Genomic DNA, 13201 nt, shown 5'->3' with positions numbered 1-13201 from the left:
TTTTCTAGTACATTTTGTGATTTTTTTATATAAAAAAATTGTATTTGGATTAATTGGAATTCATTTTGGCATAAGGAGTATGGTAGAGATAAAACTTAACTTTTTCCCTAGGTAGCCATAATTGTCCCAACAGTGCTTGCTGAATATTTTTTACTATCTTTACTAATACACAATGCCAACTTTATTATATACTAAGCACTAAAATGTATTTATCTATCAATTTATCTTTGTATGTATCTGTATCTATCTATCTTTCTCTCAGGTAACAGTCACACTGTTTTGAAAATTATGGATTTATAATATGTTTGAATATTTGGGAGAAATTTTTACCCTAATTCTTCTTCTTAACTTTTAGAAGTTTCCAAACTAATTATTTTTATTTTCTTTTTCATTTGAATATTAGAAACAGTTCATCAAATTCTTAAAGAAAAAAAAGATAGAGAAGGAAAAGGAGAAAGAAGAAAAAATTCCTGTTTATAGTTTTATTGGAATATCAATACAGCTCTAAATTATCATGGGAATAATTGAAATTTTATTGAGTCTTCTTAGTTAGGGATATGGTGGTGTTTTGTTTTATGTTTTTGTTTGTTTGTTTTTTGTTTTTTCTAATCCTTAATTTATGTCCCTCAAGTACTATTTGGATTTTTTAAAAATATGGATTCTGCCTATTTCTTGTTAAATTTATGCCTAGGCATCTTATCTAATTGTGTTTGTGTGGTTGAAATGCTAACCTTTTATATTCCAACTGGTTGTTGTTTTTAGAGAGGATGGCAATGATTTCTGGTACACATCTGCTTCATTAATAGCTACTTTCTGATTGATAATTAATTGACTTTTACATTACTACCCTTGCTGAAGTAATTTATTTTTGCAATTTGGAAACTTTGAGAGGTATTAGATGTGTAAACTTTAAAGGATTACTTACAGCCCAATTCAACTGAATTTCACCAAATAATTATCGAGTATTAATTATTGATATGCTGGGTGCTGTAGCCATAAAAATAAACGTACAATCTAACAAGGTGGATACAGCATGTATACACGTCATATAAAGTTGCTATAAATGCCATGACAGAAGCAAAGATGATCTCTAGGAATTTTTGTTTTCATTCTGGGGAGAGTGGGAATCATGAAACAGAATTTTAAGGTTGTGTAGGATTTTGACAGTCAGAGATACTGGGGAAGGCAGGAGTATGTATGAAGGCAATATAGGCAGAGGAATCTACGTAAAAAAAAGAGTAACATAAAAACTGAATGGTCGGACTATATGGGTGCACATTAAGGAGATGTTACGTGATTCAATTTGGTTAGACTAAAACGTGTAGGAAATAGAATCAAGGAAGAAAAGCAGCAAGAGGAGAAATAGCATCTGTTATGTTTACATTCACCATGATGGGAGATAGAGAGTCATTAAAGGTTTTTGAGAAGGTGAAGATCATAATCAGAGCTACTGATTAGAGAGAGCTTAATCTGTCAGCAGTGTGACAAATGAAGTGCAGGAAGGGATGGTAGTGGTAGAAGAGAGACCAGTTTGCAGGCAGTCTAGACAGGCAGTCTAGACAAGAAATAATGAAGGCTTCCTCTAGGATGTTTGCAGTGGAAGAAGAAAGGAGGAGGAAAATGGAAATGTGAAAATAGCTTTGATAAGCTTTGCAATAGAGTAGATGAATAGATAAGGGCGATGATAAATAATGTGACAATTATCCATTATATATATGGTGATGTGCTTGGCAATAAGTGATAAGTCAGAGAGGGGAACAATTAAGGAGAGAAAAGGCAACAAATCTGGTTTTGATTTATTTGGTTTGTTATAATAATTATTGAATATTTTAAAGACATGAATATTTATCTTCCTTTTCAAGTCCAAACATAAATATCCCTCTGTAAAACTTAGAATTAAATGTTAAAATGTTAGCAGCATTTCTTTCAGATGAGATGTATTTTCCCACTAATATATTTCACCAAAATTTGCAGTAAGCCTGGTTTTGGAGGAGGAAATGAAGGATAAATAACAGGGAATATTAATAACAATAGTAAAGCAAAACTGAAAATTATCAATAGGAGATGATAAATGTTTTCCTAATACACAGGGATGGTCTAGGGGCAAAACAAAGATGATTCCCCCAGTGTCTCATTTTGTCCCTTTCCCTTCAGCCATGTTTCTAGTAAGATATATGCGAGGTGTATTTTCCTAGCCACTGCCTCCTGTACCCAGACTTTCCTCTAAGGTGACAAGATGGAACTTCAGGAAAAAGTTTTTCCTCTTTTCCCCTCTGTGACACATGGGGTGGCATGCCAACTGGTTCTTCCAGACAAACGAAAGAGCTGAGCTCAAAAGCTCACCGAAAACTGGGATCCCATAAAAACGGTCAACACAGAGGAGCAGGAATAAATTTCCAGTGTCATTACTGGGAATACTGACACACTGGGTCATGGGCAAAGGCCAAGTCTCCTCTTGCCACAGCGGACAGGTTAAAAATCATTATGTTATTTCATCCTTAGGCTAAGAAAGGACTTTCTGTAATTTGGGTTACGGCACGCTGCTCCACTTTAAGATTCGGCTGGGTTTGGTCTGGTCGAGGTCAGATCCTCTGTTTGCTCTCCCGGCCCTGTACTGGAAGGGATTGCATCATGCAGTCTCCGGGCCCCTTCCCCTCCTCGTTAGCAATAGCTAGAGCTTCACGAACCTTTGGAGATGATTTTGGCTTCAGAGGAGAGAGGTTTTACCAAGGGGCCAAAAAGGAGGAGCTTAAACCGGTGTGCAAAATCTGGGAACCTGAATAAGCACATTTTGGGGGCCTGGATGAAGGGGGAAAAAAAAAAAAGTCGGGAAAGACCTCCCCGCTCTGCTGATAAGGAGGTCCCGTGACCTGCGCCAGCCACTAGCAGTCGCATCCATCCGCGGAGCTGACATAAAGGGGACTCCGGGAGGCCGAGGGCCACAGCGCTGACATACAGGGCTCGGAGTACCGGGCATCCCAGGCACCATGAGTTTGTCCTTGCACCCCCGGAGTGTAATTCTCTACCTCTGCACTCTTTTATTGCTCTCTTCAACATGCCTGGCAGTAAGTGTGCTGTTCACAAAACCTATTTGATTTAAATGGAAAGCTGAATGATAAGAAAATACATGATGAGCACTGAAATTTCTGTATTTTTTTCCTCTAGTATGTTGCTACCAGAGATAACTGCTGCATCTTAGATGAAAGATTTGTAAGTAGCTTTTGTTTCTGGCTTTGTGTTTGAACTGGAAACGGGGCACATAGAAATCTCTTGCAAATGTTATTTGGCACTTTAAACATTTTTTAAAAAATAGTCTCGGTTTTACCTATTTTTATTAATAAATTTTAGGTGTAGCGTTAATCAAGAGTTTTAAACATTTTATTGCTCTATTTCCAGGGTAGTTATTGCCCAACAACCTGCGGCGTTGCAGATTTTCTGTCTACTTACCAAGCCAAAGTGGACAAGGATCTACAGGCTTTGGAAGACATCTTAAGTCAAGCCGAAAACAAAACTTCAGAAGCCAGAGAACTGATCAAAGCAATCCAGGTCATCGATGATCCTGATGCACCATCAAAACCAAGTGAGAAACTAAAGGCTACTGACCGAGAGAATAATTTGTGAAGTTCTGTTATTATTTTTGCTGTTCTACTTGCTTAAATATTTTTATGTTCCTGACCCCATGTTATAGATAAGGTAGATGGTGCTACTCAGAGTTCCAAGAAAATGATAGAAGAACTTTTGAAATATGAAGCCACAATTTTAACACACGACTCAAGTATTCAGTAAGCATTTAGTCTTTATTCAACATTCCAAGTTTCGGTGAAAAGTAATAATTTTTTTATGTTTTTTATTTTTCCGTTTAAAACATCCAGTTAGCATTATGCCTATCTTGAACACAGTGCAGTTAATGTTTTCATGTAATATGAATTTATTGTATTGTACTTGCTTTTTAATAATCCTGTGGGAGAGAAGTAGCCTAGATGTCTGCAAAAGCTATTATGACCATCCTTATCAAAGTGTTCTCTTCCATCCTCCCCACTTGTCTTACAAAGTAAATTCAAATTGATGGGAATTTGAATGTTGAAAATAAAATTCTCTATAAAAGTGTTAACAAATCAGTATAAGTTATTAGAAAGCAGAGTCATAGGAAGGGTCTTGGCTACTAAAGTAAAAATCATACTGAAGGTGGAGCAAAATAAAAAAAAAACATGTCTTAAGAGACTAAATTTAACAAACATTGTGAAACTACATGTTAATCATGATGCAATGAACCCATAATTATGTCATCTCCTATTTTCACTAAGTAAGATGTCTCTATTAACAGCTTCCCAGGGCCTCATAAACTTTCTCAAATAGGGTCTCATATACAATTTTGGTTTCTTCCTCAATTTTTCCCCAATTTGATCTCAAAGTAGCATGACAAAATGAGAGCAATGGTGGCCCAGAAGGAGTTTCTCCTGTTTTTGATATCAGAGGGCTGTTGTTATTACTTTTGTGATTATTTCTATGATTACAACTTGTATTGGCTTTGGCCATCATTGAAGCTGAAGGACACTACTGTGCAAAAACTTTCTAAGGCATACTAGAGAACTAATGGTCAAATAGCTTGTCTACCTTTATTTATCTCAAAGAAAGATACAACAATTTGTGTATTATAGATAGTTTTCTATCATTTCTGAATACATACAAAGTAGGATTTTTAATTCCTTTTCTGAAGCTATGTGAATAGAAACATTAAATGTTTTATTTTATATAAGACACTGCCCCATATACTTTTGCCATCTAAGTTACAGATCGAAGCCCATAAATTGATTCTCAGTAGACCCACAAATGAAAAGGAATTATGTTTCAGCACATCTGAACTATTGAACAGAGACTTTCTTGCTGCTTATTCATTGAGATAATATTCCCTATTAGCCAAGCTCATCACTTATGTAGATCGTTATCTGAGCCCCTTTTGCATAAGGTATAAAAATCAGAATGACCACTGTGCAATGGCATTTGTTTATTGACAAGAATTTTGCTGTTTGTATTCGTAGTTTAGACTGTGTCCCCATTCTAGGTGAAAAAATTCAGGTCAAAATTGTATTTGTTTCAATTGAACTTTTTTTGTTTGTTTTCCAAAAAATTTAGAATTTTTATTTTCTTCAATCTAGTGGCATAATTTTATAATTTTCCCAAGAATTGGGTAATTAAAATAATTTATCAGGAAGTAATGGTTGGGAAAATAAGGGAGTATTTTTTTAAAGAAAACTCAGAATTACTCCTCTGAAGCAAACAGTCTGTTGTCTTATTATTTTGCTTGTAGATTTTTGCTGGATATATATAATTCAAATAACCAAAAGATCAATAACTTGAAACAAAAGGCAGTCCAGCTGGAAGCAAAGTGTCAGGAACCTTGCAAAGATACAGTACAAATATATGAAACAACTGGGAAAGGTAAGTTAAAGATTTGTATTGGGGTTATGTTCACCAAAGCCAACATTCAAAATAAAGAATATTGTATGTATTGGAATGTATAGGAATTTGGAAGGTGTCTGGACTGTAAATCTAAAGATTCCCATTTTCTGGACTTTTCCTGAGTGGCTAAAAATTGTTTAAAAGGAATGATGAGGTGGAAAGCAAGAAAATACTTCCTTAATTAATGAATAGTTTGAAACGTGTTTAGAAGCTCATTTTCAAGGGTGAGATATTTTAACCTGGTTTTCAAACCACAGTAAAAGTTTCTTCTTCTCCTTCTTCAGATTGTCAAGAAATTGCAAACAAGGGAGCCAAAGAGAGTGGGCTTTACTTTATCAAACCTCTCAAGGCTAAGCAGAAGTTCTTAGTCTACTGTGAAATTGATTCATCTGGAAATGGATGGACTGTGATTCAGAAGGTATTTTTTCCTCACTTTTTGTATTTAATAAATGCCCACATTGTTCCTGCCACATGCCAGATGCTTTCCTAAACACTTTAAGTCATCAAACCTTCACAACATCCCTACATCCCTCACAACATCCCTACTTACAGATCAGGAAGCTAAGACACAGGAAGTTAAGGAACTTGCTCAAGGTCACATAACCAAGAAGTAACAAAGTCAGGATTGGAACCCAGGCAGAGTCTGTACTCTACACTAAGCTAGCATTTCTGATGTAGATTCCTGATAGCACATAATCACAGCATCACAGTGATGCAGAAATAGAAGGGACCTCTTTTGTCAGGTTGATCAAGGCCTAAGGCTGCCCATCACAAGAAGACAAAGGCCCCTAGAGAATACAATTGTGCTGTTCCAAGACAAGGGCCCTTTGTTGCCTCTGACAGCTGCCAACACCCACTGTGGATCCTGGCTCCCTTACCTTCTATCACCATTACAACTACTACTGCAGGGGGTTCTCAGAAGGAGTAAGTGATGGAAGCTTTGGCCGATGGACACATGTTGAAAAATTGGTTGATCCTCCACAAGCAGCACAAGAATCACAATATTGTATTGGAGTCTGAAGTCCTGTAGGTCTCTTTAAAACTACCATTAATTTAGAATTGACCATGTGCTAGGCACTCTTCTAAGTATTTCTCTTACATTCTTTCATGTTATCATTAAACAGCTCTAACAAGTAAGCATTGTAACACCTAATTCAAAGATGAGGAAACTGAGGCAGCTTGCCCAAGGTCACTTATGAGAAGATAGAGTGTTATTCCCAATATATCAAATAATATGTGTATAACATTTTCTTTATGTCTGCTGATAACATTCCATCTCCTTTTGTCCATATAACTGTGTACTTAGAGACTTGATGGCAGTTTGGATTTCAAAAAAAATTGGATTCAATATAAAGAAGGGTTTGGACATCTGTCTCCTACTGGCACCACAGAGTTTTGGCTGGGAAATGAGAAGATCCATTTGATAAGCACGCAGTCTGCATTCCCATATGCATTAAGAGTACAATTGGAGGACTGGACTGGCAGAACCAGGTACTTTTTAGAAAGGACTTTAACTTTTTATGGTAGAGACTGTCTGGAATGTACACTTTCCAGCCATCAATAGGCCAGTGGCAAGACAGCCTATCAAATGGAAAAAGCTCATCTGATCATTTCTCCCAGGAATCAACTTGGTTCTTGGCGAGTCCCAAAGAGTTAGCTCCTATCCATGGTGTATCTGGGTATTTTTGTACAAATTTGCTATCTCTGAGCTCACCCTGCAACCATTCAGAATAATACTTAATATTTACTGAGATTTTAATATGAAGCTGAAATTGAACATGAAATTATAATCTAATCTAACCCAAAGAACTATTTGATGGAGGAGGTACTATTATTGATACCACTTTTAATTTGCTCAAGGTCCATTGCTGGTAAATAGCAGAGGTGGGATTTGAATTCAGGTAGTTTGACTCTAGAACTTACCCTCTTCTCCACTCTACTGAGTGAAAAGCTAATCCAGCTTCTTTAGATTTCCTAGTGGTTTAAGGTCCAGTCGTTCATACCAATCCATGGGCTACCTTAAAATTAAATTAGCTAACTCCTTTGGCGAGATAGCACTCTATTTACTCTCAGAGCTATATGGGGTCTTTGAGCTTTGCATACCTAATTAAAGTGCAGAAAAATATCCAAACCTTTTGGATGTCTACAGAATAAAGAAATACTTTCTGTCTCCTGGCAGGTTATTTTTTTTTCTTTTAGCCAGTAACAGTACCATAGTCAATCGACTTTCTTCTATGAGAATGTCTCCCATTTCCTAAGACCTGGAGATCAAGGGAAAAAGCTACATATTTTATGGAACACTCTGTTCATAGACCAAAGTTCACTCTTCCTTCGCTACAGACTTCTGGCCTTCTTTCACATTTTTTTTTCTGTGGGAGAATCTCACTTTGAGTCTACAGTTCATGTTTTGTGGGCCACACAGGGGCCACTTCTTTTCTTTGATACTCTCAAAAGTTCTTCTTTTCACTTCTGCACTACCTTATGGAAGAAAATTCCCTTTAGAACTTCACTTTTCAGGTAGTATGAATGGCTAATAGTGCTGTAGCTCCTTCTAGTTTGGTTGGCGCATTAATTAATGATCACTAATTGTCAGGTAATTGTCATGGTCTTTGTTAACTGTGTGCACAATGCTAAATATTTAAATAAAAGTGGAAAATGCAAAATCAATCAGATTCATCCAACCATGTTGATTTGATATTAGAATCTTATACGCAAAAGATATTCTAATGTGTGAAGCTTTTAGTTTTCACTAGGATACCCTGGAATCTTTTTAGACCCATCCTGGGTGTTTGTAAGCACATACATTGCTTCTTGCCAAATTTGCAGAAAGTACCACTCACTGAGCATATTTCAGTCTTAAGAAGCCCAGTTAAATCTGCCAATCAACTCCTGTGGAAGAGGGAACTTCTGAGATCCTTGATGAAGCTCAGGATATTGATGTTTCCATTCCCTTCTTCCCAGCACTGCAGACTACTCCACATTCAGGGTGGCACCTGAGGCTGACAAATACCGCATGACATATGCATACTTCATTGGTGGAGAAGCTGGCGACGCCTTTGATGGCTTTGATTTTGGTGATGATCCTAGTGACAAGTTTTATACATCCCACAATGGCATGCAGTTCAGTACCTGGGACAATGACAATGATAAGTTTGATGGCAACTGTGCTGAACAGGATGGGTCTGGTTGGTGGATGAACAAGTGCCATGCTGGCCACCTCAATGGATTTTATTACCAAGGTATGGCTTTCTCAGATTTCTAAATCTATGTATGATTTATATTTTTACAAAAGGTGATAGATAGATAGAAGGAGGTGAGAAATAATTAGTGAAAATAGTGTAGCTTTTATCACATGGTGTTTTATTTGAAGGCAACAGAGGATCATGGCAAACTTACACCTAAAATAGGCCCCCTTACAAGAAATCCACCTCATGCAGAATCTCTAGTGGTTTGTCATTGTGCCTATAACTACCACCATCAGAGTTGTCACTGTGAGTTCTGGTATCTCCTGTAGACATATCATACCTATGATCTGGATGGACGAACTACCACATTTTACTTGTTAGCACATTATCCTGGCTCAGCTTCCCAATATCAATGTGTCATGTATAAACAGTGAGCAGTGAGCAGATGGCTGGAAGAATAGAAGAAAGAGTAGGGAAAAACTGGTTAGGAGAGTAGTATGTGAAAGCTTGAGAGGAGAAGAGAGGCTGGGGAGTGTAGGCTAGACTTAACACTTATTTTATGATGGAAGGGTAGGCTATAGTTTATTATAGAGCTGAAGTGGTTCTGAAGGTTGGTTTTACTTACTATCCAACAGTTATAGGTGGAAATGTCACTGATGTTAAAAGATCCATCAAGAATCGGATAGTATGGCTACTCATCTCATCTACTGATGATCAACCTTACCTCCTCAGGGCACTAACCTAAAGAATTGCTAACTTGGAATCCTGCCAAAGACTATTTACATTTTCCCTTTGGTTTTCACAGTTTTTTTTTAGAAATCTAACTTGTCTTTTACATCTACAAAGCCCACAATTAGAGGAAGCTTTGGGAAAGTGCTTAATCTCTATGATCAGGGTAGCTATTTTGGTGAACTCTGGTACTCTCCAATATTGGACATGGATGACTTCTTACAAAATGGCATGAGATCTGGTGCTCAGTGACTAGGAGGAGGCAAATCAATCTCTCCTTTACTTTAAATGGAGATTTAAAATAAAATTCCAGAACCATTTTCTAAAGTCCCTCATACTTGATTCAAATCTCCATAAAATTGTTTTCAACTGATGTGAGATCACCTGAGCAAGAATCTTGTGGTTCCTGTCACTATGGCATGCCTGAGGAAAGGTGGCCCACAACAGCTGAATCAGGGTGGCTAAATTTAGGGAGAGAAGCACAATACAGATGTAAGAGTTTGTTTAAGAGTGAATTCATTTCTATTGTAAATTGTGATTGTGGGAATCCTAGAATAGTTTTAGTTGGACATCACCATAGACAGTTCGTTATAGACTTGCTGAGGTAAGGAAATTCAAGAGCAATAATATGTACATCTGCGTCTTGTTTTAGGTGGCACTTACTCAAAAGCATCTACTCCTAACGGTTATGATAATGGCATTATTTGGGCCACTTGGAAATCCCGGTGGTATTCCCTGAAGACAACTGTCATGAAGATCATCCCATTAAACAGACTCTCCATTGGAGGACAGCAGCAACACGTGGGGGGAGCCAAACAGGTTGGACAAGAGCACCATGTTGATATAGAATATGACGAAATCACTTTACGCTAGGATTATTTGCAGAGAATAACTACCATGTTAATTTCTGTTGACCCACATAATATCAGAAAATTTCAGAAAGTTTTTTCCTATTTTCCCTTACTATATTTATTAATTTTAAGTCTTTTAAGAATGTTTACCCTTCAATGAAAATTAAAACTCATTTTGGACTGTATTCCAAATTATTGAACTCAGTTGTTATAATTGTTTCTTTGAGGAAAAAACATTCTGCCATAGTTTCTAAATATATAATAACAAAACTACTGTCATGTTTTGTAATGGTCAGTCTTGGTAATTATTTTTTGGTTTGTGTTAGTTCCTGAGCATTTTAGTACATACTAATAAAATAAGAGTACATTTTAGCGTTTCAAATGCCTAATATTTTCCTTGTGTTTACTGCCCCATTTTTAATTCTTCTTTTTAAATGGAGAGATTTATATATTTTTATATATTTTTTGTTTTGGTCATAGGCTGGAGATGTTTAAAAGACCATTTCAAAAGTGATTTGCTTCTTTAAAGGACTTATCTAAATAGAGAACTACAATATTTTTCCTATGGGACAACGGACTTGCAAAGCCACACATCGCATTAAGAGTAGAAAGAACCCATGTTGAAAACTCCACTAATAGTTTTATGCTGGTGATAATTTTTCTATATGCCATTTCAATAAACATTTTGTTTCCTAAGGGTAGATACATTGTGTATGTTATTGACCATTTTTTTTTTAATCATCATTTTATTGAGATATATTCACATACCACGCAGTCATATAAAACAAATTGTACTTTCGATTGTTTACAGTACCATTACATAGTTGTACATTCATCACCTAAATCAATCCCTGACACCTTCATTAGCACACACACAAAAATAACAAGAATAATAATTAGAGTGAAAAAGAGCAATTGAAGTAAAAAAGAACACTGGGTACCTTTGTCTGTTTGTTTGCTTCCCCTACTTTTCTACACATCCATCCATAAACTAGACAAAGTGGAGTTTGGTCCTTATGGCATTCCCAATCCCACTGTCACCCCTCATAAGCTACATTTTTATACCACTGTCTTCGAGATTCATGGGTTCTGGGTTGTAGTTTAATAGTTTCAGGTATCCACCACCAGCTACCCCAATTCTTTAGAACCTAAAAAAGGTTGTCTAAAGTGTGCGTAAGAGTGCCCACCAGAGTGATCTCTCGGCTCATTTTGGAATCTCTCTGCCACTGAAGCTTATTTCATTTCCTTTCACATCCCCCTTTTGGTCAAGAAGATGTTCTCCGTCCCACGATGCCGGGTCCACATTCCTCCCCGGGAGTCACACTCCACGTTGCCAGGGAGATTCACTTCCCTGGGTGTCTGATCCCACGCAGGGGGGAGGGCAGTGATTTCACCTTTCAAGTTGGCCCAGCCAGAGAGAGAGGGCCACATCTGAGCAACAAAGAGGCACTCAGGAGGAGACTCTTAGGCACAAATACAGGGAGGCCTAGCCTCTCCCCTGCAGCAACCGTCCTCCCAAGGGTAAAACTTATGGTAGAGGGCTCAACCCATCAAACCACCAGTCCCCTATGTCTGTGGTCATGTTAGCAACCATGAAGATGGGGTAGGCAAATACCCCTGCATTCTCCACAGGCTCCTCAAGGGGGCACTACATCTTTTTTTTTTCCTTGTTTTTCTTTCTTTCTTTCTTTCTTTTTTTTTTTTAATTTTCCCTTCTTTTTTAAATCAACTGTATGAAAAAAAAAGTTAAAAAGAAAACAAACATACAATAAAAGAACATTTCAAAGAGACCCTAACAAGGGAGTAAGAAAAAGACAACTAACCTAAGATAACTGCTTAACTTCCAACATGTTCCTACTTTACCCCAAGAAAGTTACATAATATAGTAACATTTCAGTGAACTTGTTCCTACTACATCCATCAGAAATTAACAGACCATAGTCATTTCTGGGCATCCCCAGAACGTTAAATAGCTTATCTGTTCTTCTTGGATTATTGTTCCCCCTTCCTTAATTGCTCTCTACTGCTAGTTCCCCTACATTCTACATTATAAACCATTTGTTTTACATTTTTCAAAGTTCACATTAGTGGTAGCATATAATATTTCTCTTTTTGTGCCTGGCTTATTTCGCTCAGCATTATGTCTTCAAGGTTCATCCATGTTGTCATATGTTTCACCAGATCGTTCCTTCTTACTACCGCGTAGTATTCCATCGTGTGTATATACCACATTTTATTTATCCACTCATCTGTTGAAGGACATTTGGGTTGTTTCCATCTCTTGGCAATTGTGAATAATGCTGCTATGAACATTGGCGTGCAGATATCTGTTTGTGTCACTGCTTTCCGATCTTCCGGGTATATACCGAGAAGTGCAATCGCTGGATCGAATGGTAGCTCTATATCTAGTTTTCTAAGGAACTGCCAGACTGACTTCCAGAGTGGCTGAACCATTATACAGTCCCACCAACAATGAATAAGAGTTCCAATTTCTCCACATCCCCTCCAGCATTTGTAGTTTCCTGTTTGTTTAATGGCAGCCATTCTAACCGGTGTTAGATGGTATCTCATTGTGGTCTTAATTTGCATCTCTCTAATAGCTAGTGAAGCTGAACATTTTTTCATGTGTTTCTTGGCCATTTGTATTTCCTCTTCAGAGAACTGTCTTTTCATATCTTTTGCCCATTTTATAATTGGGCTGTCTGTACTATTGTCATTGAGTTGTAGGATTTCTTTGTATATGCACGATATCAGTCTTTTGTCAGATACATGGTTTCCAAAAATTTTTTCCCATTGAGTTGGCTGCCTCTTTACCTTTTTGAGAAATTCCTTTGAGGTGCAGAAACTTCTAAGCTTGAGGAGTTCCCATTTATCTATTTTCTCTTTTGTTGCTTGTGCTTTGGGTATAAAGTCTAGGAAGTGGCCTCCTAATACAAGGTCTTGAAGATGTTTTCCTACATTATCTTCTAGGAGTTT

The 13201-nt window shown here is 37.2% G+C and overlaps 1 protein-coding gene across 1 annotated transcript; it reads left to right on the top strand.

Moving 5' to 3' along the window:
* Positions 1-2917: 2917 nt before the first annotated feature.
* FGG (fibrinogen gamma chain) lies at positions 2918-10926 on the top strand. Its single transcript, XM_037830868.1, has 10 exons — positions 2918-3065; positions 3166-3210; positions 3397-3580; positions 3689-3782; positions 5309-5439; positions 5745-5878; positions 6767-6951; positions 8422-8699; positions 10027-10193; positions 10706-10926. The coding sequence occupies exons 1-10, from the start codon at positions 2988-2990 to the stop codon at positions 10718-10720; spliced, it is 1311 nt and encodes a 436-aa protein (XP_037686796.1). The 5' UTR covers positions 2918-2987; the 3' UTR covers positions 10721-10926.
* The last annotated feature ends 2275 nt before the right edge of the window (positions 10927-13201 follow it).

This window comes from Choloepus didactylus, chromosome 3 (assembly GCF_015220235.1).
Source record: "Choloepus didactylus isolate mChoDid1 chromosome 3, mChoDid1.pri, whole genome shotgun sequence".
In the NCBI taxonomy this organism is placed as follows: domain Eukaryota; kingdom Metazoa; phylum Chordata; class Mammalia; order Pilosa; family Megalonychidae; genus Choloepus; species Choloepus didactylus.
The sequence above is the reverse complement of the archived record's forward strand: the minus strand, read 5'-3'. Positions and strand labels throughout refer to the sequence as shown.